We start from the raw sequence: 27,618 nt of genomic DNA, 5'->3' as shown, positions 1-27,618 counted from the left end.
GCCGGAACGACGACTCCCACTGCGTCTGGCTTGAGCTTCATGTCATACTCGAAGTCGTTTAGCTGCCCAAGTCCTTCAAAGACGTCTGCAAAAGATTGTACTGGCGGGTGCAGTTCATGCTGTAGGTCTCGCATGCGGCAGATGAAGCCAAGACTTTCAGCAGATGCACCACTCAGAGTGGCAAGGATGTCTTGATCGACAATGAAAAATTTTCGTTCTTTGGTTCTGTCATTTGCTGAAAGCATCAACTGAACTTGTGCGTGCGCGGCTGTTGTGTGCCCAAAAAATGCTGTGAGCTTAACGTTGCAAGCTTGCTGAGCTTTATATGGCAATTTTGAAACATCGCTTTTTGAAATTACACAACAGTTTGCACCGGTATCTAGCTTGCATGTGATGGGATAGCCCTCGATGTACACAGTTGCACTCCAGTCATCACTGGCGATCGTGCCGACAGTCAACGTTTGTAGAAAAAAATCGTTGTCTTCTGCTCGCAGATCTCGTATTTGTTGACTGACGTTTTGCGGGTACTTGGATGACCTGCATACTCTAGCAAAAATGCTTTAACCTTCCCCACTTTCGGCATGTTTTCTCTCTCGCTGGACACATGTCACTGCAGTGCATTTGACCCCCACATTTGTAGCAACGATTTTTTTCCTATTGCGACTGCATTTACTAGAGGGCCTTCACCTGATCCGGTGGCTCCACTTATTTTTCTGAAGTGCTCTTTGCTTTGTTCCTGCGCTCGGCACATGTCGACGGTCTTTTCGTACGTCGGGTTTTCCGCTATCAATCTTTGCTGCAGGTTCTTATCCGTTGTGCCCAGATTGATTAGGCTGCGCAACATGCGGTCTTCAAGACTCCCGAATTCACAGTTCTTCGCTAACACACGCAGTTCTGATAGCCACTCGTTAAATGGTTCACCTGTCTTTTAGTTTCTTGAACCAAAAAGAAATTCTTGAAATGTCAAGTTGGTCGCGGGCCTGTAGTGCTCTTCAAATTTCTTAATCAGGACTTCCACATCATTTCTGTCTTCCCCTTCCTCGAACTTGCAGGTACTGTATTCCTTTCGAGCTTCTTCGCCTATGGTAACCAGCAAATTGGCTGCTTGAACATCCTTTGGCTGTGTGTTCAACTTCGTAGCAGTAGAAAGCAGCAGAAACTTATTTTTCCAAGTTTTCCAGGCAATCCAAGAGTCCTGTGACGCCTCCATGGGCTTCGGGGTTGGTAATAACGCTTACGCCATTGATGCTATAGGTGGGTTTCGCCGCCACCATGTAGCGACGCCGTCAGTCGGGTGAAGAAAACTTTATTGCAACTGGGTTAGTGCAATATAAAGAGATGCGTGACGTAACATGTCACGTGATTACAGGTGTTATCTGATGGCTGCACGTCCAGCCGGGTTACAGCATCCATGTTGATTTTCAAGGAAGGAACATGTTTCTCCGTGGCAAAGAAAGCAACGTTTCTCTATTCAAAGACGAACATTGGGGGCATCGCAGTTCCTCCCTAAATGGAGAGAACTCACTCCATTTTTTTAAGAGTGTTCACCGAGCCAAAATTGGAAACACTTGCCTTCCAAATTGAAGAACTACGGCTTCAAAATTGCATCTTCGTCGCCAGTTGTTGTGTCAGCGTCGGTTCATGCGAAAGAGGAGCACACAAGTTTCTTGGGAGCGAGTGAGGTTTATTGCCATATGTTCATCGTTCGGTGGCCCTGTCCAGATAAGCCCCGGGCTAGATGCGGCGCATGCTTTTTATTCGTTTCATGCGCGTGCGCACTATCGGCTTAATCAAATGGGGTGCTCTACCAGACACCACAGTTGTCACATACTTCTAAATGCATGTGGAATTAAGAAAGTCTAGCACCTCTTTGATCGCCGTGTCATCGTAGATGATGTTGTTGTTAGAGTAAAACAGCTACATCGCAACGTTTTTTTTCTGTGTGTTTCTTTCAAAGGATATCAACTAAGACAGGTGCATTGGCGGGCATCTAGTCCAGATCTCATATTTCGACGTGAAGCGTACACGTTATTTGCGACTTGCGACGTTCGGTACAGGCTGGTTTGACTTTGAAATAGTGATAGGAATATTAAATTGGATCAAGTAATCTGGGAATTACACAAGGCAGCAGTGGGCTCTAACAAGAGAAGAATAGGATAACGTGTCTGTAGTTGGCTGTTTTCTCTCAAATTTCTGTGATTCTCTTGATAATCAGTCATAATCTACGGAGAAAATGTTCCCATGTACCGCAGATAGGCCCAAGACGTTAGACCTACTAAGACATCATTGTTCTAAAGCTAGGCTAAACATTCGATGAATTTACAAATATATTTGGTTGGTTTGTTTTCTTTTTTGAGTGAAAATGCTCTCATTAGTCAAACAAACCAGTACGCCCAATAGAAGAAAATTGGCTGCTTTTTGCGCCATCTGTATCACGTTTAACTTACATAGTCTATAAGGGACGAAGAACTGGTTAGCTAACAGAAGATAGAGTAAAATAAGCATTCTTGTTAGCTATACGTGCGTAACCGCAGCTATGGTGCACGTTGTATGTAGGATGTTCTCTTTTTGTTTCTCTTCAAGGAAGTAAATATCTTTGCTGTACACATGCTGGCTACAAATTACTTTTTAATTAAACAATAACCTGCAAATAAGGTAGCCCAAAGCTTTAAAAAACGGCACATCCGACGCATATATAGTGAGAATTGATTTCATACGAAGCAGTCATCGAATAGCAGCAGAGCATTAGAGGGTGAATTTACATCTCTGTCTAAACTGAGTAGTTGTGCCGATACCTTGCGTTTACCAGGCACGTCAAGTACACAGGCGTGTAAAGTGTAGCTTATGGCTCAACGTAACGTAAGCATTCGCGTTAAAGCAGATACCTATGTTTATTTGACGTGCACGATACGGTGCGACGATGTGCCTAAGTAGCGGCCGTCGGCGTATTCGAACAACAGGCTACTCCTTAGCCATATGTGTTCATATGTATATTGTTCATTACATTGTTACAAACACTGATAGCGAACCCTGCAACCCCAACTGAGGCAAAATAAAACACGCACTCAGCGTGTCCAAAAAAATCGTATATTTACGTTTCAGGGCCACTACGAGCTCCTTGTTCACAATGTGGATGATGAATGTAGGCGTGGCTATTTATGGGTTTGGTTGCGGAAACTGAGCATGTATATCTCGGGGAGATCACCCCGCCTCCATTTAATCGCGTTTTTAGTTGTTCGAATGTGCATCCATTCCAAAAGCAGCAATTTCGATATGCGCTTCTCTGTCGCAATTATGCGCGCAGAATCCTAGTCGATGATGGGGTTAGTGTTCAAGGGATACTTCGCCAAGGCGTGCAAGCGTGCATTTCCTTCATTGACATCATTTTAGTGCTGCTAATTTCTTGTTTTAAAAGCTTTAGTTTTTAATATAGGATGCGCCACAACCTTTGCATGGTATCTTGTATATAAAGCCTCAAAAATCTTCAGTTCTTCAATCGGTCCTTCGCACGTATGAGGTTCTGCTTTAGTTGGTTCGCCGGCACATGTGCGTTTTTAAAGCTTTAATGATTTTTAATGTTTTAATGTGCGTTTTATTGGTCAAGTGCCACTCGCGAACATTTAACAGCTGCTCCAGTTACTACTCGTGAATGGAAACTTCAAAGGGCACGTATAATCTGTGCGCAAAATTCAAACTCCTCGTAATATCTAGGGTTTAAAGACCCCAAACTACGATATGACTTGAAGAGTCACCGTACAGTGGAAGGCTCTGAAAATGTTGATTATCTCGTGCTTTTTAACGTGCTCTGACATCGTGCAGTGCACGAGTCTCTAGTATTTCAAATGCGACCGTGGTGGCGGGGATTAAACCCTTGAGTGTCGAGCGAGCTGCTGAGCAGAATAATTATACTGCTCTGCCGCGGCGCATCCTAACGCACCGTGTCAACTGCACTGCTTACCGGAAGGGCTGTTTTAACTTTCTGTACCACCTGGTGCCGCTCTACGCTGGGCTGAGGCTTATCACGGCAGGTGCACATAGTTCAGTTTAAGTGTGCAGATGCTCTATTTGACTGCTTGCGCCGTCCAGGTTGCGTTTTACTAAGTCCGTGCGTCATTGGCATCACCCCATCGAACACTGTAAGACCAACCGCCATGCCTACTTATATCGCATTGCCTTACGCTGATATACAGTTGCTTGATTGAGCACGTTACACCCACGCATTTTTCCTGATGTTATAAGCTTATCACTTTGTGTTGTGTGTGCGAATGCCACCTTTTCAGTGGATTTACGCATGTATGTACGTGCCTCTTTTATTCTCGTATATATTTTGTTTCTCGCTGTAGAAGCAAAAGGTTTTTTTCGGAAGTTTCAACACACGACTGTTTGCTCTAAGCCACTTGAAGTAGTATTAATTTAAGGCTCTAGCTGTTTTTAAAAAGATGAGACATTCATACTGTACGAAAAAAAGTTCTGAGCCGGTTTACACTGCCCACTCACAGGTGCTAACAATTTTCTGTCGTTTAGCTTGCGTCACCATGAGGGCGTACTGAAGGCGACGCGCCTGTTCAGTGAAGATGTTTTAAAAATATCTTGAGCAGTGTAGGAATATTCAAAGTCGCTGGACAAGGAGGCGCAGGCATACATCTTTATTTCTTGCAACCATGATAAGTCCACAACATTATCAATATCTATAGGCGGCCAAATCGGCAGCCTCCCTATTCACCTGGGTAGATTGCGTGGACACTTTAGAATCCTTCAAAGACGTCGGACAATTATTTTTCCATCACTTTTCCTACATACTTCATTAAAATGATCGTGTGGGACAATGACAGATCGAACTGCTGCTTCTGCTGTTTTTCAAAACTGGGCGAGCAAAAGTTTTCTAAGAAATGTCATTGGGTTCTGCGGATGTAGACGTCTGCAGTAACTCGTACTGCTTTTATTTTATGCTAGCAACACAGAAACTGGCAGATATATGCAGGGGTCACGAGTGGTGATAAAAAAATGATGAAATAGATATATCCAGACAGCGCTGCAACATCAAAAAGCAATTCCCTGCTCATTTCCGAGCCTCTCAGGCACACCCGCAGTTCATCGTGCACTGTTAACGGGGTACACCTGAAGCATATGCTGTCATATGGTCGTGCGAAAACGTGCCACATCCGCTTTGTCCGGTAGCGAACCTCCTTGCGGTCGGTCGCACATTTGCTCTCAATTGTTGTGTTGCTTGCCTGACATGCGTGCAGTGTTAAATGTTTTGGCTTGCGACTTGAAGTTTTACATCCATCGTGTTTCAAGCAGATTACTACTATGCCCTTCTCGTGATTGTCGTAGTGATCAAGGAGACAAGCAGAACATCAGCGTCATAGCAGTAGCCTGCACACTGTTGGCCGTTTGCGGGGCGATGTTGGCTTTTCTCACAAATCGCGAGATTACCGTGCTCACATAGAATCGGTCTGGGATCCACTTTTTACGACAGTTGGACGACGAAGTGTCATCGTCGCGATGTCGTTTTAGATCAGGTTCACAAGACTTATATAAAGCCATTTGCCTAGCACAGGAGATAGGCTAACGTGCGCGGCACCATCGGGTATGACGGTAGCACGTCGAAGCCAGCTTGTCATGTCGTCACAGTGGCCATGGAATGCTTCAGTTACAATAAAATGACTTTCAAAACTAACATTGGTGGTAGAGACCTGACAGTGTTCACTGGACTGTTAACGAGTACAATGCCATGCAGGTAAAGCTGCCACCGGCAAGTGACATGACCGTTTTGCACTCTCAATTTGATGATCAGAAAATGAACGTCCTTATGTCACCATCTCACTCTATCGGCGTACCCTTACCCCAGCAACAAAAAAAGCTGAATTTTTTGCGCGTATTCTTCAGCCTGTGTTGCATGTTCTGTAACAAAGATTAAAACACACTGTTCTGCAGCACAAACTATGCCAACTTTACGCTTGTTCTGAAAAGCTGGTGTTGTAAATGAATTCAATTGTAGTGTTTTGTGTCATGCGTGTCAACGTACCCAACGGGCTTGTTTTACTGAAATGACCTATTATAGCACACGTGCGTACTTCACAAAAATTCTCCTGATTTGCTGTTCTGTATGTTTTTATTGTTGTTGTTGTTATAGGTGAAAATGCCCAATTGCCGAAAGGTGGAAGAAGAGGAGCCAGTGGATGAGTTTGCTTTGTAAGCTATTCAATACGCTATTTATATTCACACTAAGTAATCAAGGTGGATGCAGCCCTCAAGTGCCATCGTCTAATAAAAAAACATTGCCGAAATTGTGCCAAAAAGTTGTAGTGGTGGTCACACATTGACTGTCTGTATACATAAAAAATTGGGTTCAATCAATATAGGACAATAAATAGCTGAACGTAATTTTTGAACCCAAAGTTCAGAAAATGTGAACATGCGTATAGATGCTCAAATAAATTGTTTGCCCTAAAACAAAATAAAACACGCTAAAGAAAAAATGTCTAGCTAAATAAGTAAATCACTCATCCCAAATTGCAAATTCAGCATTCACGGGACGAGGAACAACGCGCAAAAAGAAAATGTAGTGGGTGACACCGTCTTTAAACTCCCGCACAAATTACCACGACATCGTAAACTTTCAGGGCATTTTGCGGACTAGGCCCTACGTAGCTTCTAAAGTCCTAACTTGAAAAAAAAACTTACCTACATTGTTCACTGAGGATTTCATAGACTTAACAAAGATTCACAAAGTTTACTCGAGTGAATGTCGTCACATACGAAGATTTTATACGAAGTTTATTAATAAATGTTTGACTTCAATTTCCAGCTCTATTAATAGACCTATGATGGTGAAATAAAGCGCATGAGTGTTCTCAGAGTAAATTTTGGCAATCTGCATTGAATAATTATTTCGCTTTATTATATTGTTAACGCTGAATTTGACAGAGAAATAAAGATAATTAAAAGTGCACAAGCATAAGGTTACACAAAGCCTTGTGTCAGCTTAATAAACTTCAACGCAACACGCATGTAATTTGCAAGAACAGAGTAATGGCAAATGCGTGCAATATATATATATATATATATATATATATATATATATATATATATATATATATATTATTTTCCACCACGTTTGATCAAGCTGAACAAATTATGCAGGTACATGTGAACGTGAAAAATATTCATCGAAATTTCATATTTGGCCCAAAATTTTTTTTTGCCATGAGGGCAATGCAAACTTTGAGCACCGAAGTGACAGTGTGTAACGGTAAATAATTTATATAATGTTACTGATTTCAGAAATCAACACGAAACATTTTTCCCTAATCTCAAAGCCATAGTGTTTCATGGATGTGGTAGTTTGTTCACTTTCGTTACCCAGCCGCAGTGGTCTTGTGGCTAAGGTACTCGGCTGCTGACCCGCAGTTCGCAGGTTTGAATCCCCGCTGCGGCGGCTGCATTTCAATTGGAGGCAGAACTGTTGTAGGCCCGTGTGCTCAGATTTGGTTGCACGTTAAAGAACCCCAGGTGGCTGAAAATTACGGAGCCCTCCACTATGGCGTATCTCAATCATATAGTGGTTTTGAGACGTTACTCCTCATATTAATGAATCAATTCATTTTTGTTTCAACTTTCTTTCGTTCTCACCTCGGCAAAAAAATATCACGTTGCTGCGTGTTTAGCGTTTTTTCATAAAGCACAAATTTTTTTTACCACATATATATTTACAATTTTCGCGTTATCTTTTCTCTTAGTAGGCATCTAAATTAATGAATAAATACTTTGGAAGCGAATAAAGCAAAGACATTGTCAGAATATTGCAGCAAGGTTGAGAAAAAATGCTATTTGACTCATATTGTGGCTTAGATTTCGTAATGTAGTGGTCCAAGTAAATATTTGGCTTATACATTGTGGCGCAGTTTTGCTTCCTAGTAAAAAAGGCACAACGTTTCAGAAGATCAGTCTTTGTACAACGACAAGGTAGTTGGAAGCATGCCTATACCTTGCCTTCTCATCTCAGCATGTCAGCACGCGGTTCCAGTGGGGGCTTTCTGGCAGTGAATAATCCATGTCATACAACTGATCTTTACTTGTTTTTGTGAAACTACTCTATGAAACGTTAAAAGGAGCAATAGTGCTTATTTTATGGTGTGTATGGTATCTGTTCCTTGGGCCATGAAAGAACAAGTTATACTCAAACGCTTTTTATCGCCAAGAGGCAGAGTTACGATGCAGTCGATGGCCTGCAAGGTATTACGACAGTGTTGTGTTGGGCTTCTGATATTTAATACACAAGTTACTATTGATATTTATGCCATGATTTAAGTTTAGTATACTTCAGATCTTTTTAAGAGGTTTAGGTATAAGCCAATGCGTGATCTCTTATACCAGCGATGGGAATGATGAAATGATGTATCCTTGGTGTACACGCTCTAGAGGATTCCATATCATGTCCACAATTTTCGGTTCGCTCACCAGTTTTGGTTGTCAGTGAGCTTTTCACTCATCTTTTTAAATGCGAAGTATTTCTTAGCGAACTGCGGCGGCTTTGAGCGTATCTATCTATCTAGCCGGTTACATTTGCGTGCTCATGTGGTCACCCTTATACTTGACGTGAACAAAATTAGCATAGCATGAAAGATAGTTTGACAAATAAAAAGCGCTCGTCAAGGCATGGATAATGTTACAATGCCGTTACGTACGTCATCAGACACATCCAGCCAGACAGCGGCATATACCCAAGAGTGCGGGTATGTGCCACAGGTTATTGACCCTTAGTATCTACCCAGGAACGACGAAAACACACATGGGCAATTTTGACGCACGAGCGTTAAGAAATATCCCACATTGCGGTAGCGTCGACCGGATGAATGAAAATAATAAATGTCAGGGTCCCAGCTGGACTCGAATCCAAGCATTCTGCGTGGCAGTGAAGCATTTCACCACAGAGCTACGCCTGATCTCGCAAGTACTTTTCGATCGAATAGACGATAATCTTTGTTAAACGTCAATATTGGTTATAGTGCTGCCTACCCAATTTTTTAAACATTACATATGTACTCTTTTGATTGATTTTGGATATTTCAACAGGATTCGTTAACGTCAATTGTGGTAAGTTGCCATGTGCTGAAGTTGATTGACGTAGTATAGTGTTCAGGGCCAGCATCTTCGCGATCATCAGCGCTTCATATCAGCTTCTGGTGTTGCTAATACATATGTTCCAGTTGGCATCATTGCGCAAGTGCCAACAACTGGTTATATTAAAATCTGCAGTGCTCTTCAACATATGTATGTATATACATTTGTCTGTACATATATATGAACAGGGATATGCCAAATAAGGCTGTATAAAATGCAACATTTTTACATGTATTTGGCGTCAATTAACTATGTGTCGCTAAATAAAAAAATTGCAACACGGTAACTTTCATTCAGCATGCTTCGCATAATGACAATGCCCAGGTACGTGTGATCTACCAATTTTTTTAATTGTCTTAAGGTGTAGAAAATGTTAAAAGCACGTCATCCCTACTGTATGGGCTTTTAATAAAAGCTTTACAGCATCTTGGGACCATTAGGAATGATCATTATCAGCCACTACCCCTCCCTCCTGCAGGGCAAAGGCATCTCCTGAGATCCGCTAATCTACCAGATGTTGTGCTTTCTGCTTCCAAGATATACTAGCGAACTTTTACAGTGAAAGCTGTTGTGAGATCAGAACCGTAGTTGTCCGCTGCCGCCGCTGGTATCAGTCACTAGTATCGCAAGAAATAAGAAAACCTCCGTAAATAAAATACACCAAGGATCCTAAAGAATTCTAACCCGGGTCCGCTGCTTGCCAGCATGCCTAATTTTCTACCACAGAACCACGCCGATGCTCCCAAGACATTTGCAAACGGGCCTTAGCCAGGATAGATGTGGGAAAATAATCACGTTAAGAGGAGTAATAAAATGTTTTAGTAAGTCAAAGAAACAACCCAGCGTCACACAATGGTAGCTGCGTAACAAGTTGGTCGTCGAATGCTCCGACCCATTACAAAAGCTTTTTTCTTGATCGCCTAATACCTGATGCAAACACCCACTTTGAACATATTTCTTGATCGTCGTCTGCCACTGCCGAAAAAAAAAAATAGCCGAAAATTCCTAGCAAGTGTTCAGCGATTACCACGCTTCTACGAACAATAACAAAGAATAGCATATGATTGATGGCCTACTAAACAAGTTTTTGATTATTTATGACGTAGTGGGTACTCAGCAAGTGTACTTGTAGTAGTTACCCAAAGACTGTTTAGAAAAGGCTCTTAAAGTTCCCTCATCCAGCTTTCGCAATGACTGTGCTGCGCGTTCCACGCATGACTGGCGGTTCTTAAATTTCATCGGCCCACCTAACTTTCTGTCTCCCCGTCGTGCGTTTGCCTTCTCTGGGAATCCAGTCAGTTACCGCCAATCACCAGCGGTTATCCTGCCTACGTGATACGTGTCTAGTCTATGTCCATTTTTTTGCTTAATTTCAACTATGATATCCTTAACCCCAATTTGCACCCTGACCCACTCTGCTTTCTTCTCGACTCTTAAGGTCGCACCTATCATTTTCCTTTTCATCTCTTGCTGCGTCGGCGTCAATATAAGCTGAACCCCCTATATAAGCCTACAGGTTTCTGCTCTGTAGGTAAGTACTGGCACGATGTAGTTGTTGTATTCCTTCCTCTTGAGTGCTAGTGGCAGACTGCATTCATGATTTGAGAATGCTTGCCAAATGTGATCCCCGCCATCCTTATGCTCCTAGTGTTCTCACTCTCATGGGTCGTGTCCGTGTGTACTAGCTGTCCTAAGTAGACAAGTTTTTATACAACTTTCTATGTCTCTGCACCTATCACAAAGTGCTGTTTTTTACCGGGACTGTGGCACACTACTTTAGTTTGGCGCATATTAATTTTCAGAACTACTTTTCTGCTTTCCTTGTTCAGTTCAGTAATCAGGAGCTGTAATTTGTACCCTGAGTTACTCATCAAGGCAATGTCATCAGTGAATATCAGGTTACTAAGATACTCTCCATTAACTCTCCTTCCTGACCTCCCCCAGTCTGAGGTCCTGAATACCTCCGGTAAACACACGGTGAATAGCATCAAACAAATTGTGTCTTTTTGCCTTACACCCTTCTTGATTGGGATTCTGTCGCTTTCTTCATGGAGAGCTATGGCGGTTGTCGATCCACTGTAGATTATTCCAGTATGTTTATGTACGGTTCATTGATGCCTGGATTCCGTAGCGCCTGCTTTACTGCTGATGTCTCGACTGAGTGAAACCCCCGTAATGTATGAAGCCTATGTAGAAGGGTTGATTGTAATCCACACATTCCTATATCACCTGATTGACAGTATGAATATGGTCTATTGTAGAGTAGCTTGTATGAAATCCTGTTTTGTTATTTGGTTGGTTGAACCATAATGTTGCCCCAATTATTTTAGCTGTACTTTTGTTAATACTTTTAGAGAACGAACGGTAAGCTAATTGGATCGTAATTTTTGAAAGTCTTCAAGTCTCTCTTCTTACGAAATAATATGATGTTGGTGTTCTTTAAAGGTTCTGGAACCATTCTCGTCAAGAGAAACTTCACATATAAAACGTCCACTTTTTTAACACAATTTCTCCACTATCTTTCAGCAGGTTCATTCTTAACTTATAATTACCGGCGCCTTTGCCTTTAAGAAAGAGTGGATTAAAACGTTCAAATGCACCCAAAAATTTAGGCTGAAGTGTCATTTATTGGCAGAGAGGGTGAGAGAGTGAAACAACTTCAGTGACGGCATAGCAAGGCCGATAAATTCAATTTGCTGGTGGTTCGAAGGGTCATGGCCAAAAGCTGGCCACGACCGTTTTGGCCCAGTTAACCATTTTTGCCTGAAGACGATAGTCAGCTGACGACAGGAGCGACTCCCACGCCTCGAGGGAAGAAGCTGCGTGTATTGTTTTTGGTAGGGCGTTCCCCTGGCATTCCCAAAAAATGTAATATTGGGTACCTTTCCCAGAGCTGAATTGATGGGCACGATTTCAAATAATCTCAAACCTACACATCTCGGATACATTACTTCGTCAAGCACACCAGGGGTAAACCATAACACATGGGCCTACACGTGAAACAACAAGACATCTTACGTAACTTATAGTTCAATGACGTCATTATTGATTATTAGGAACATGCATTAATTATAAAGGCTAACACAACACCCTAATGCTATCTTGCAGGCAATGGGCTACTCTATAATTCTGCCCCTTGGCACTAAAAAGTGGTTTAAGCAGTCTTAGCAACTTCTCTCGATCGAAACCATTGGAAATAAATAATAAAATCAACCGCCAAGATTTGTCTTCACACACACACACACACACACACATATATATATATATATATATATATATATATATATATATATATATATATATATATATATATTGCACTTGAAGTTGTAAAAGACTATGTCTACTTAGGGCAGGCAATAACCGCAGAGCCGAACCACGAGATTGAAGTAACTAGAAGAATAAGAATGGGGTGGAGCACATTTGGCAAGCACTCTCAAATTATGACAGGTAGATTGCCACTATCCCTCAAGAGGAAAGTATATAACAGCTGTATCTTGCCGGTACTTAGCTACGGAGCAGAAACCTGGAGACTTACAAAGAGGGTTCAGCTTAAATTGAGGACGACGCAGCGAGCAATGGAAAGAAAAATGGTAGGTGTAACCTTAAGAGACAAGAAGAGAGCAGAGTGGATTAGGGAACAAACGGGGGTTAAGGATATCATAGCTGAAATCAAGAAGAAGAAATGGACATGGGCAGGGCATGTAGCGCGTAGACAGGATAACCGCTGGTCATTAAGGGTAACTGACTGGATTCCCAGAGAAGGGAAGCGGGTTAGGGGGAGACAGAAGGTTAGGTGGGCAGATGAGATTAAGAAGTTTGCGGGTATAAATTGGCAGCAGCAAGCACAGGACCGGGTTAACTGGCGGAACATGGGAGAGGCCTTTGTCCTGCAGTGGACGTAGTCAGGCTGATGATGATGATGATGATGATGATGATGATGATATTGAAAAACAGCGTGATGCCAGTACGTTTTTTGGCTCTGGTACGCGCTGGAAGCGCTGGAATTTTCACTGACAAGCGCTGGTGAATACTGGAGCACGCACTGTTTCTACCAGCGCAGCTGCAGCGTGCATGTTAATGTAGCATGTGCCGCGGTTTCTCTCGGTGTCCTTGAATATGAAACGCTTGATTCGACGGCAGGGAGAGATGCTACCCTAACAGATACCGAGCATACTTAATTTTTGCGACGCACGTACGTATCGCAATAACTATAATGCACCTTTTTCGCATATGCCCCCGCGTAAACCGGCCATATTTGCATCATCCGTGTATTGCTTTAACGATTCCAAGTTGCATGCTTTGTAAGCCTGGAGCTGCACGCCACTCCTAACAGAAAGAGGAACTTGTTTTTGCTCTATAGTTGAGGAAACGTAGATGAGCTCTCTCGATCGCTCCGCAAGGTTTCCCAGCGGAGGCAAGAAAAAAAAAGCTGTCGTTCGCTTTCGCCACACCGCATAAATGTATGTCTGGTCATGATTATCCTTCTACTTACTTCAGGTAAGAGTTAGAAACGTTGCGAAGCTGAAATGCAGAACCGTCAACAATACCAACTCAACGCGTCGAGAGCAGTCTTACCCAGTGCCAGGCCCAATGAGCATTAAACCTGTCGTGCCAGCTGCGTTGGTATATGTTACCGGCGATTCTCGCTTCGTGTACACACAACTTTAAAGTGTGAGAATAACTGTAAAGTATATTTTAGACATTCATGAACCTAAATCAACTATTTTGTCTTGTGTCGATGTTCGCACAAGTTGCGCTGATGATCGATGCGTCGCACATCCAGTTACGCAGGCTGTCACCGAAAGCGGCTGACCGCACTTAGCCGGTACTTCTCCGACTGATATGTAACAACACGCAATTTTCAGATGATAATTAGGTATGCCTTCTTGAACTGATTCCTTGGCATACGTTTTCAGCGGATTATAATGGTATTTCTAAGGGTGTTTTTTTTAATTGTTGGTATTGATATAAGTGCATTTATCTGTACACTGGCACGCCCGCTGTATACTGCCAGTGGAGGCCACAAAACGGCTGTCGCTCGCCATCGCCACTCCGCAAATGCATTTCTGGCATTCACTGACCTTCCAATTACTTCAGGGACAGTTTAGGTAACAGTTAGAAATATTGCGAAGCTCAAATGCAGAAACAAAGCAACGCGACTCAGCAGCTTTGGAAGCAGCCTTACCCACTGCCCCGTCCCAGCGAGGCCTATCGTGCCACCCGCATCGTTGTACCTGCTGCCGGCGCTTTTTACTTTAAGTAGGCATAATTCTAAAGTGTAAGAACTGCTGTAAAGTACAATTTACACATCCCTGAGCCTAAATCAACCATTTCTCTGCGTGTGCGGTGCCCGCACCATCAGCGGCGACGATCGATGTGTCGTGCTTTCATTCTGAGCGCAGGAGCCGGAACTTCTCTGACTCGTAGGTAAGAACACGCAATTTTGAGTTGGTAATTTGGTACACGTTCTTGAACTAACATACTGGCATACCTTTTCAGCGGATTGTATTAGTCATTGCTTCGACGGTTTCTTAGTTGCAGGTATTGAGATAACTGCAAATATGTAATCTGGCACGCCGGATGTGTACTGCTACATCGTCGCTTGCGCGAAAAAAAATACTCCATATTCACTCGCGTGCGTGGATATCTACCAAACAAGACATGTAAATCATCTGTGCTTGTTCATCAGTAGCAAGTACTAGAACCGACTATCAAAGAAAAAAAAAACTATACATGCAGCAACAGCTGACAATCTGTGGCTGCTCCTCCAGTTAATTTGAGAATTTTCAGAAATAGATGAAGATACTTAAAAACACTTTGCGCTCTTGCTAATATCTGTATGTCATTCGGTAACCAGAAGCCGTTCGTTTCTGTCCAATCAACACGCAATTGTTATTTGGAAAGGAATATCATGTCAGTCTTGATTGTGCGACTTGTAAACATGAAGCTGAACGGTGCGCTCGTCGGATAAATAGTCGTTTTACAACCCTACGAGCACATTCTGGCGTGGCGTAGTGGGTAGCGTACTCAGTTGAAGGTCAGGAAATAGCAAGTTATAATCCCGACAAGCGGTGGTTTATTTTTTCAATTTTGTATATTTTTATTTTTATTTTTATTTTGAATGCGCGGTATTATATATATATATATATATATATATATATATATATATATATATGGCGAATGGGCACCCCTTGTTTATTCCTATGAAGACATTTTGCGCAGAGTACTGGGACGCTGCCACTCCAGCGTCCCGCGCTGGGAGGCGCTGGTACCAGCGCCTACTGGGCCCATAATCAGGCATGGTGCTGGACGCTGGTACCCAGTGGCGCTGGTTTTTGCAACAGGGTTGGGGGGTTTCGTTATACAATAAATTTGCAAATCAAATCATTTCTATTATTTATTAAAAATGGTAAACAAAGTAAAATACAGTTCCACAGGCAAAGATGCAGAAGGGGAAAAATGAATACATGAATGAAAACTCAATAAAAGGGGCAAGGCTATATTGCAAAAAATTATAAATAAACATACAGCAAATTGCCATAAAAAGAATTACAATAAGTATGAAGCAAGAACACGCATAACTATATTAGTCATATGTCAAAGGAAATATTCAACTAATTTACAAAACTGGCAAATCAATGAATGAAGCGATGTCCCCCGGTTGTGTGTTTTAGTGATGCATGGCTCGAAGTAATAGTGATTGCTGATACATGTTTGTGTGTGCAAAGAAAAGCTTTATTTCGAATTGGTGATCAACGCGTTTGAAAATATTACAAGATGTGTTTTACTGGGCTTCATGAAAACGGGACTTACTATGATAAAATGTATGAAAATGTATGAAACGGCGACGACAGTCTGCGTTTTTCAAGAGGAGGTAATAAAAGTGAGTGTTTAATATCTGTAATGCTGTAGTTTCGAGAGTACTGCTTGGTGATAAATCTTGTAGCTCTATTTGGGATTAATTCGAGTTGATAATGAGGTATGATTAATGTGGGTTCCAGATGATGGATGCATATTCAATATTTGAACGGATAAGTATGATGTATGCTACCTTTTTAGTGGTAGAGTTCACCAAGTGCAAGTTTCTCTTATTGAACACTCACACACACACACACACACACACACACACACACACACACACACACACACACACAGTTGCGCAGGAAACGAACTGCTCACGGCTGGTTATTTTTTCATCCACTTTTCTTTCTTCTTATTTACATTCCATTGGTTCTTATAACTTCCCCTGTACATTCCTTGGCATTACTGTGTGTTATATCTCAATAATATATATATATATATATATATATATATATATAAAATGGAAAGAATTGTATTTTTCAGGGCTCGTTTTTCGGTGTGTTCACATAGTAATAGCGAAATCTATCAGACAATAACGTCAAGGAAAGTATAGGGAGGTTATTAGACCGAATCGTAAGGTAAATGTGAAAAAAACAAGTAGGCCCTATTCCAAAAACGAGCGCCACTGGGTACCAGCGTCCAGCGCCATCCCTGAATATAGGCCCAGTATGGGGCTCGTACCAGCGCCTCTCAGCGCAGGTACTGGGACGCTGGAGTGGCAGCGTCCCAAAACTCTGCGCAAAATGACAACAGAGGGCTAAAACGGGGGTGCCCATTCACATTGAATAAATAAATATGTAGGAAAAATAGAGCGCATTCACAATAAAAAATAAAACAAACTTGTGAAGAAAAGAATTGAAACGCCTTATAACGAAATTTGAACTTGCCACCTTTTGTTTACGAACTAAGTACACTACCCACTATGCCACGCCAGAACGTACATATGGGGTTGTAAAATGACTATTGATCCGAAAACGTGCCGTTCGAATTCATGTTTACAAGTTGCACAGCCAAGATTGACGTGATATTCCTTTCCCAATAACAATTGCGTCTTGATTCGACAGTGACGAAGGGCTTTCTGGCACTGAATGACGTGCGGATATTAGCAAGAGCACAACGTTTTTTGAAGCATCCACATTTCAACTCTGAAAAATCTCAAATTGACTGGAGGAGCAGCCACAGCATGTCGGCTGTTGCTGCAGATAGTTTTTTTTTTCTTTTGAAAGTAAGTTCTCGCACTTGGTACAGCAAGTATACCGGTATACTGGTCAACATGTACAGATGATTTAAAATGTCTTGTTCGGTAGATATCCGCGCACACGAGTGAATATGGAGTATTTTTTTGCGCGCAAGCGACGATGTAACAGTACACATCCGGTGTGCTAGATTACATATTTGCAGTTAATTCAATACCTGCAACTACGAAACAGGCAAAGCAATGTCTAATGCAATACGCTGAAAAAGCATGCCGGTATGTTAGTTCACTAAGGCGAACCAAATTACTAACTCAAAATTGCGTGTTCTTACATACGAGTCAGAGAAGTACCGGCCCCTGCGCTCAGAAGGAAGCTTTCGGTGACAGCCTGCGTTGCTGAAAGCACGACACATCGACCGTCGCCGCTCTTTGTGTGGGTACAGCACACGCGGAGAAATGGTCGATTTAGGCTCAGGGATGTCTAACCTGTACTTTATAGTCTTTCCCGAACTTTAGAATTGTACCTGCGTAAAGTAAAAAGCGGCGGCATGTAAACCGACGCTGCCGGTACGATGGGCCTCGCTGGGACGGGGCACTGGGTAAGGCCGCTTTCGAAACAGCTGAGTTGCGATGCTTGAAATTTCTGCATTTGAGCTTTGCAACATTTCTAAACGTTACCTAAACTGTACCTGAAGTAAGTAGAAGGTAAATCATTGCCAGAAATGCATTTACGGAGTGGCGATACCGAGTGACAGCCGTTTTTCTGGCCTCCGCTGGCAGTACACAGCGGGCACGCCGGTGTACAGATATATGCACTTATATCAATACCAACAATTAAAAAAACACCCATAGAAATACTAATGCAATCCGCTGAAAACGTATGCCGGGGAGTCACTTCGCGAAGGTGTACCAAATTACCAACTGGAAATTTCATGTTCTTACATATTAGAGAAGTATCAGCTAAGTGTGGCCGGCCGCTTTTGGTGACAGCCTGCGTAGCTGGAAGTGCGACGCATCGATCATCAGCACTCCTTGTGCGAACATCGATACAAGACGAAATAGTTGATTTGGGTTCATGGATGTCTAAACTATACTTTACAGTTATTATCACACTTTAAAATTTTTTGTACACGAAGCAAGAAGCGCCGGTAACATATACACCAACGCGGCCGGCACGACACGCTTAAAGCTCGCTGGGCCAGGCACTCCATGGGTAAGAACCCTCTTGATGCAGTGAGTTGGGATGATTGAAGATTCTCTATTTTAGCTTCGGAACATTTCTAACTGTTACTTGGAGTAAGTAGAAGGATAAGCATGGTCAAACATCTATTTATGCGGTGTGGCGGAATCGAACGACAGCTTTTTGTCTCGCCTCCGGTGGGAAACCTTGAGAAGTGATCGAAAGAGCTCATTTATGTTTCGTCAACTTGGCGGCAAAAACAGTTTCCTGTTTGTGATACGATTGGTGTGCAGCTCCAGGCTTACAAACACTGCAACTTGGAATCGTTACAGCAATACATGGCTGATGCGAAAATGGCCGGTATACGTGGGGGCATATGCGAAAAAGGTGCCTTATAACTGCTGCGAAACGTACGTGCGCCGCAAAAGTTACGTATGCTCGGTATCTGTTAGGGTAGCATCCCTTCTTGCCATCGAATCTAGCGTTTTATATTCAACGACACCGAAAGATACCACGGTACATGCTACAATAATGTGCATGGTGCAGTGGTAGAAACAGTGCACGCGTGCTCCAGTGTTTACCAGCGCTTGCCAGTGAAAATTCCAGCGCTTCCAGCAGCGTGCACAAGCATCACATGCTATTAAGCCAGCGCCCCTACCAGTACGACACAGCTTGTTCCCATCCCAGTGCGCTCAGCGAAGTGCCAGTGAATGCAAGCATGTACCAGTGTCTCCAGCTTGTACCAGTGCCAAAAAAAACGTACTTGCATCACGCTGGGAACGTGGTGTTTTCAACAGGGGGTATATATATATATATATATATATATATATATATATATATATATATATATATATATATATATATATATATATATATATATATATATATATATATATATATATATATATATATATATATATATATATATATATATATATACATATATATATATGAGTTGCCACTAGAACATAGATAACGGCACAATTTATTCTGGAATGTACCGATGGCACCTCGTAAATGTTCTGGTGAGCCGGATGAATGAACCTATGTTCTAAATCTTTTGTAAACGACACTACATAAATATCACAATTTTATTCATTTTTTTTCTGTAAGGAACAACTCAGAGCTCAGAGCCTGCTGATCACACCTGCGTTTTTGCCGAGCCTATAGGATATTGCTCGAATGATCAGACGTACTTCACAACGTATGGGAGGAAAGTTAAATGGCTGTCGTTATTGTGTGCTTTATTTGCAGCTGCATCCGTTTTCAACGTAACGGGAAAGGGGTCCCGAGTTGAAAGCCACTGAAATATTATATTGTGTTCAGCTCAGCTTGTTTTTATGGTTTCTATATTTTGTGTGCGAAACGACACGAAAGTGGCGTGTCTTTCACTGAAGATCACCAATATTTTGGCGCATTCTGTTTGGATACCAAGAAGCGTTACGGCCATAGCAGAGAATATTTGATGCAAAGCAGAACATTTTATCTTGAGTAGGGTGGGGTAAAATGAGACATGGGGCAAAATGCGACATTTTCACTAAATTTGCCGGCTCCTGTGGCTAAAAGAAAAGAACTACTTTCTTTGGTTATGTTTTTCAGAGAAAATTGATGGTTCTTGTCAAGCTTTTCATTTGTAATAGTTGATCATGACTCAAAGGAGGGCGCGCGGGAAAATTTACGCGGATGGTGTCAGTGTTTTCGTGAGCTGTCATAAAGGGGCGACATTCTGCTCGGCCAAATTTTCATGTCCGTGCATGAAGCTCCTCCTGCGTCAATACCCGCCGCGGTAGTCTCCAAGGTACTAGGCTGCTGATCTGCAAGGCTAGGAATCGAATCGAGGGTGGGGTGGCTGCATTTTTGATAGAGGCGAAAGTGTTGTCGGCCCGTGAGTTTATACTTGGGTGCAATTTGAAGAACCCGAGGTGGTCGAAATTTTCAGAGCCCTTCACTATAGCGTCTGTGATAATCATACGGTGGTTGCGGGACGTTAATCCCCACATATCAATCAGTGATTCAATACAGCAACGTAAATACTTATTTGTTAATTTAGACTACTAACTACTTAACACGAAAACTTTAGTTCGTTTGGTGCCCGGAAAAAAAGCGGGGATTTTTTGAAATTCACGCCCGTGAGATAGGCAAAACGCGACAAAAAAGCATCCAATTGTTATTTTGTCTTATGAATTGATCTATTACCTTACAATCAGTAAATATTGCATTTATTTGTTTAGGAGGGTTCTACATCAAAGAGAATAATATATAGAGCTTCCTGAGAGTAAAACTACACAAAAAAAGCACTGATTGCCGTTCAGGATATTACTTGTGCTACATCGAAGTTATTTAGTATTCCAAAGGATGCTCTCAAGAGATGCATAAAAAAATGACAGAATCTCCAGGTCAAGTGGTTCACAAAAAAGGCTTGGATTGAGTTTCAACGACGTTTCTCCAACACCCGAAACAAAATAAAACAAGAGCTAGAAAATATATTATAGCACAGTTTTATATGATTGCTTCATAAACCTAGGCGAACAAATATTAAAAGTTAAGAAATGCCTGAACAGTTCTCTATCAAAACGGTAAACAAACGATACGTAAAAACATGTCTAGCCTCCAATTGATGAGTGAATCGATGAGGTACAAGGGTTCAGCAAAAGACAACACTATAACAAACAAAGACTGACTGTGTTTGATCTGCAAGCAGTTTCGAATCAACACAACACCGGGGTCTGTCAAGAATCAAGGCGCGTAGCCCAAGGACATGGCTCCTTAAAACTCTTTCAGAGCCCACAGAGTAAATGGCAAATCTTGCTACTTCAAAATCTGAAGAAATGATTTTTTTCCCACGACATGTCTCGTTTTGCCCCATGCAGCGTCTTGTTTTGCCCCTAGGGTGGGGCAAAATGGAAAATTTGGAGCATTTTTATTTTCTTTCAAAGTAACTTTTTGAACGGTGGCCATATGGCAATATTTATGTAGCACATACCTTGTGTACCCAAAAGAGAGTTTCTGCATTGATGTTTAATTGTAACAAGTTAAAACAAAATAAACAATAACTATTTTAAAAATTCCGCCGCATTTTGCTCTACCCTGTATACCCTAAACCCAAATGTGGAGTGATGATCCAATTTTAACATCTGTATAAACATTGGTGTGCTAACAATAAATTAGGAGTAAATCTTGTAAAATGCCAGTTGCTGAGCTGCTTTTATTCAAAATCATCCTTAGGTTATTGTTCCTACAGCTTTTATTTCTGGTTTATCGATTTCTGCATCCAAAGTCAAAATTAACAGTGGCTTTTTATAACACTAAGCGCGGTAAGAATGTTTCATATTCTTGAACAACTTTTTGGATTCTCTTTTAGATTTCTAAGACCACGTAGTTATAGAAGCATTTGTCACATTCTACGAGAAGTCGCTAAATGCGTCAGTATGACAGAACCCTTTGTTAAAATTTAACTATTCCCCATAATGGGCTCAGTTCTAAATAGACTCAAGGTAGCCTAGTGAACAACATACAATGCTCTCTGGCAAAGAAATGCCAAAGTATCTGCTATGAATTTTGTGACAAGTCATGTAGAATGAGATATGCATTGGCGTATTTTGAACAACTTTTTTGCTTTATGAGCAGAGTATGAACTCGTAATAGTATATACAAAGAGTGACTCCTGCGAATGCCTAGTTGGTGAAGTGCTCTTATTACTGTGCCTACTTGTATTTCGAGTGCGCCGATGTGTTGTTCATAAACGTGTCCGTTAAAAAGGGCCCTGCAACACTTTTTGAGCATGGTCACAAAATGCTGCCGATCGGTAGTATGGGCTCCCGAGAATATGCAATCTGAATACTATAGCGCAGCACACAGCCTGGAATTCACAATAAATTATCAGTAACATAAAATTGCTTTCTTGTCTTTCAACAAAAGAGCAAATATGCTCAAAAATCACTCGTAAAAGGCTATCTATCAGTCATTGGCTGATTGGAACATGGCACACTCAGTCATTACAAGGATTTCCGCGAGAGGTCATCACTTTTCCACAGGTGCGCTCGCGATCACACTGAAAAAAAAAGTCACGTGCTCAAAAAAAAAAAAACAGTGCTCGAGGCTACAAGATGCGCGTGACATTTTTTTTTTTCTTCAACCATACCTTCCTGCTTAGCTTGCAGCACTATCTTCGTGACGAGAGAAGAGCGAATGCTCTTGCAGGGTGCGACAAATCTTTGTAAAGCCTTAACTGCATGCACGTGATTCACCAGCGACAGAGACAAGCGACAGCGACAAACTTACTCCGTCGTGCCGTCGCGTCTCTACGGCTGCGACCGCATTTCGGAGACAAAAAGTCATTGTTGCTTTAATGAAAGCTATCGCGTGCATACCCTTCAATTGTGAATAGTAATATAAAACTTGGTCGATGGCAACATGACCTATTTATTACTGTCTTGTGCGATATAAGGAAGCCCCAAAAGCTTTTCGCCCCCTCTTTTCTGGCAATCTTATGTTAAAACACAACATGCTGCCCAGAAGTGTGCGCTACAACGGCTACGATGCACTTCGCATGACTATTTCGCATCGTAGCAAGCGACTACATTCCTGCTTGCTACATTGCGTGAAAGACAAAACACGGCCGCTCTCACTCTCCGTGCTAGATGAGAATGTAAAAATTGTAGCCGATACCTTGCATTCCTGAAGTACGCCAGGACAACAAGCATCGAGAGCAAGTTACAACTGAAGCAAGGACCAAGGCCACACCCACGTTGCCGAAAATTACCACGCTGGCTTCCAGACGACCAGTGATCTTTTCTAAATTTCCACAAACACGCGACGCGACAAGTGGAGACGACGGATGGGCCTCCGCGACAGCAAATCTTGTCGCTCGTCTTTGTCGTTTGTCGTTGTGGTGAGAAAATCGCGTGCATGCGGTTAGGGCTTATCCCCGCTCGTTCTGGACGGATTCTCAAAAGTTTTCTGGCGTTGAATTTGCGAGGCAATAATGTCTTGTGGGGATTTCATTCCATGTTTACTTGAAAAAGTGTTTTAGGGCCCCTTTTAGATTGCGCTGATGATGCTGCTGGCACGCAGTCCTTCACATTTTTTAGGCAGCTCTATCACGTTCACATATCACGCAGGTTACACTGCGTGACACCGGTTACAAAACTACAAAAGTGCATAGTTTGCACTCATGGATAAATCTCAGGTGAAAACTTATAACTAGAGAAATCTACTTTAAAAAGCTGGAAATAATTGTCAGAACTGAAGCGGTATCAAATATTTTGAAGAAAGTGAGCAGCGACCAGCACAAGGATGAATCATAATGAGTGACCTGGTTGAATTTATGTAACCTCATCGGCCCTTCAGTACTGAGGTAAAGAAATTGTTGCAAGAGTTGAGCAAAGCACTGATCATACATCTGTGCAAACTAATGCCGGTAGCCAAGCGCGAGACATAATGCATTTCCGCATCATTTTATAATCACGCGAGTGTAAACCAATGAATCAGTGCGCCCACACTTTGTGCTCAGGACGAAAGTGCACAGGTGGAGTAATTTTCAATAATGGGAGCATGCATAATTTAGAAAAGCAGCGACAACCATAGAAGCTTCGCCATAAATGATAACTGCACAAAGTGACTTATGGTGGTTGATTCAAATCCGAAACGACACTTAGGTGCTTGCAGAATTTTCAAAGAAAAGCCATGGTGTCAGAACGTGATCAGCTATATTGGCACCGCACAAGAGGCCACGTGCTTCAAGAACATAAAATACAGTACTGCCTACAAGAGTGTCATAAGAGTATAAATTATTTTGAAGGCTTTGCATCCTTGTTGATGACTCTTCCTTATTACGCCTCGTTACCTAGAATATCTTGGAGAACAAAAGCTGCTTGCTAACCAAAGTAATTCTTGTCTTGATTGCCTGTTTCTTTTTGAACGTAAAAATGGGTAATTACTTGATTTTATATGTTTATTTTGACATTACTGGGCTGTTTTGCTTTGTATGGTGTGGTGTAGTTTTGTTCATAGTGCCAAACTGTATCATTGTTTTAAGAATATTGATAAAAAAACATAAGTGCTTAAGTAAATGCGAAAGACGATGTTTAAAGTGGTATTTTGTTACATATCGCACTTACCAGGGTGCAAGCTTCTGCTGCGGGTGAAGAAGGCGATGTTGTTAACCTAAGTCTCGGGTTTTCTGACTACCCGCCACCAGATTTCCTTCGTGAAGCTTTGCAGGATGCGATCTCCTGCAAGATATTGCACCAGTACACTCGAGGATTCGTAAGTATATAGTCATTGTTTTGGCATTATTGACGTTGCATTTTGAACAAAATTTCCGTTTTGGAGCTTGGCCCCTGGCAAGAAAAACCGTTAAGAGAAAGATGTCTGAGACAGATGCAGTGGCAATCTATGACTTCAGCAAAGCACGGGAGTACAGCAAAACGAGACATGTGATAGTTATTACGCAGAAAAACCAGTGAAAGTTCAGACTAGCCTACTGTGTTAAACATTCATCATTATCATCACCACCGCCAGCCTGACTACGCTCACTGCTGGACAAAAGCCTCTATCATGTTCCACCAGTATACTCGATACTGTGCTTCATGCTGACACTTTATACCTCCGAACTTCCTAATCTCACCTATCTACCTAACTTTCTGTCTCCCCTTCAACCCTCGTCTTTTCGTAGAATCCAGTATGTGATCCTTGATGACTTGCGGTTATCTTGCCCTCGCACTGCGTGTCCCGCCCATGACCATTTCTTCTTGTCGGTTGCGAACATGATGTGCTTAACACGCATTTGTTACATGATAAACTTTGCCCTCTTCTGGTCCTTTAGGGTTACACCAATCTTTTTTTTAAATTTTTATTGCTCGCAGCGCCGTCCTCAATTTAAGTTGAACCCTTTTTAGAATCCGCCAGGTTTCAGCTCTGTATACGTAGTGCCACATTCCTAGTTACGTTATCGGCCCATTTCACTGCCAGTGATTCTCACCGCAGACCGCACTTGCAGTGTTCGAGAAGCTTCAAAACTGCAGTAGGCCAATTGTGTTAAGGTTACGCCCACTTCGCGAGCATTACAGATTATTCTGGAACCTTCGTGGCCACTTACGAGAACACTAGAATATTCAACAGCACGTGTATAAATGCCAACGCGCTTCACCGTTCGCCAATTTATCGACGGCCCACACTCCATTCACCACAATCAGTGCCAGTGTCTTGCTCTATTATGACTTTCTTTTGGCGTGGCCAGAAGTTCCGCCCAAATAAACAGGTTCATCTTCGGCTTGAAGTCTCCTCTTTCCGTCAATGTCTCGACCTCGTGACATCTCGTGGAGGTGCTCCTTCTTTCAGGTGTTTGGATTACCCTTCAAGCCTCGAACCCTGCCCCGAATTGCGAAGAAGGTACATGCAGAGGGGACTGCAACCAGGGTATGGGTCCCTTCCTGCCACATGCGGGCAGCCCCGGATCTCGACATCGACTGCAGCAACGATGACCGCCCCCGCGCAGTCTGCCCCGATCGTTCTCTGGCAGCCCAAGGACCCGCCAACCTCCCGTGGATTGTTAATTGAGGACCCGAAAGCTGGATCGAGAGATACGACCGAGTCACTGTCTCGAACAGCTGGAACCCCGAAGAAAAACTACGCTGCGTCTGCTTATGCATAGAAGACGCCACCAAGACGCGGTTTGAGTACCGGGAATCCACGCTAAGAACCTGGGATATCTTTGGGAATACGTTTCTCCGCACTTTCATGAGCGTCGTACGCAAGGAAAAGGCCACCAGCTTGCTGGAAACACGGGTACAACTCCCTGATAAAAAGTTCACCATCTTCGGCGAAGAGATGACCCGGCTGTTTTGTCACGGTGACCCCACCATGGCTGAGGAGAAGAAACTCCGGTTCCTGATGTGTGGGGTCAAGCAAGAGCTGTTTGCGGGACTTGTACGTAACCCGACCAAAATAAAAAAGAAATTTTTACCAAGGCCACTACAATAGAAAAGGCGCTTGACATGCAGACAACACCATACAACTGCGGCGCATCATTCCACTGCACCGAAGCCTTCAACACCGATGATCTGCGTGAGACCATTCGAGCGATCGTGCGGGAGGAGCTGCGCAAGGTGCTACCTTCACCGCAGCCTCAGCTATATCGCCGCCAAGAAGTTCACCAATCCTCTGGGATCTCCGAAGCACTGCAGCCTGAACCAGACGGTATGATCAATGCCACCGCATTGCGTCACAACGCTCCCCCATGCCCACGTCAGGACACTGCCTCGCCACAGTTCTACTGCAAGATACCGCCGCCACCACCACCGACGCCATACCGCCCACCTGCCGGACAGCGCTGTGCTTCTAGGAAGACTGACGTCTGGTGCGCCCCTGACCACCGCCCACTGTGCTACACTGCGGTGAATCTGGGCACACGCACCTGCCACTGCCAGTACCGCCAGTTGGGAATGCGTGGTTTCGCCATTGACACACCGCGTCCACAGCGTGGTGAAAAACCACGTAACATTCCTGACTATTTCGCAGGAGTGCAGAGGACACCCCTGGGATCATCTCGCTCATCCTCATCCAGCTGCTACGTGTCACCGTGCCGTCCACATTTCAATTTCCCAAACCAGAGCTGGTCGCCTCGCCCGCACTCAGAAACCTGAAGACAGCAACCGAAGGAGGAGCGGTTGCTGAGCAACAAACTGTTGAAGATACTCCGCCACCGCCGACGACGCCGTGATGAAACCTGAAGAACCCCTCGAAACATGAACATTGGCCTGACGTTGAAACTTCGCGGCCAAATGAAAACTTTTCCACGCAACGTCGAAGCAGCGTAAAAACCGCCGTAGCGGTGAGCCGACGCCGCGACCTAACTGCACCGCGAACAGACGAACTAGCAAATTCAATGTCCTCATGAACGACCAGAGCTTCACAGCTCTCCTCGATACCGGAGCTGACTATTCCGTCATTAATGGGATATTCATCGCAAAGTTGAAGATGGTTGGAGCAATTTGGGAAAGCGCCGTAGTTGGTACAGCTTGAGGTTCATTAGTTACAATGGCAGGGAACTGCATAGCCTGAGTCACGATTAACCGCGACTTATCCTGCAAGCTTCGTAGTACTATGTAAGGCATTGCTCGAGAGATGTAATCCTTGGTATAAATTTCACAAGCCTCCTTAGTGCCGTCGTTGACATATGAACAAAGTCGATCACACTCTCCACAAAAAAGCACTGCCGCCGCACACGATGTCAAGAAGGCACGCCTTGAATGTG

General features: G+C 43.0%; 1 protein-coding gene across 1 annotated transcript in view; it reads left to right on the top strand.

Moving 5' to 3' along the window:
- Nucleotides 1-4,043: 4,043 nt before the first annotated feature.
- The window catches only part of LOC119162419 (kynurenine aminotransferase), a 65,204-nt gene continuing 41,629 nt past the window's right edge, over nucleotides 4,044-27,618 (top strand). The window contains exons 1-3 of the mRNA XM_037414801.2: nucleotides 4,044-4,136; nucleotides 6,137-6,195; nucleotides 24,485-24,629. Coding sequence (XP_037270698.1) covers nucleotides 6,143-6,195; nucleotides 24,485-24,629 — 198 coding nt within the window. The 5' untranslated portion in view covers nucleotides 4,044-4,136; nucleotides 6,137-6,142. The remainder of the gene's footprint in view (nucleotides 4,137-6,136; nucleotides 6,196-24,484; nucleotides 24,630-27,618) is intronic.

This window comes from Rhipicephalus microplus, chromosome X (genome assembly GCF_043290135.1).
Source record: "Rhipicephalus microplus isolate Deutch F79 chromosome X, USDA_Rmic, whole genome shotgun sequence".
Taxonomy (NCBI): Eukaryota; Metazoa; Arthropoda; class Arachnida; order Ixodida; family Ixodidae; genus Rhipicephalus; species Rhipicephalus microplus.
This window is presented reverse-complemented; position numbering and strand designations above follow the sequence as displayed.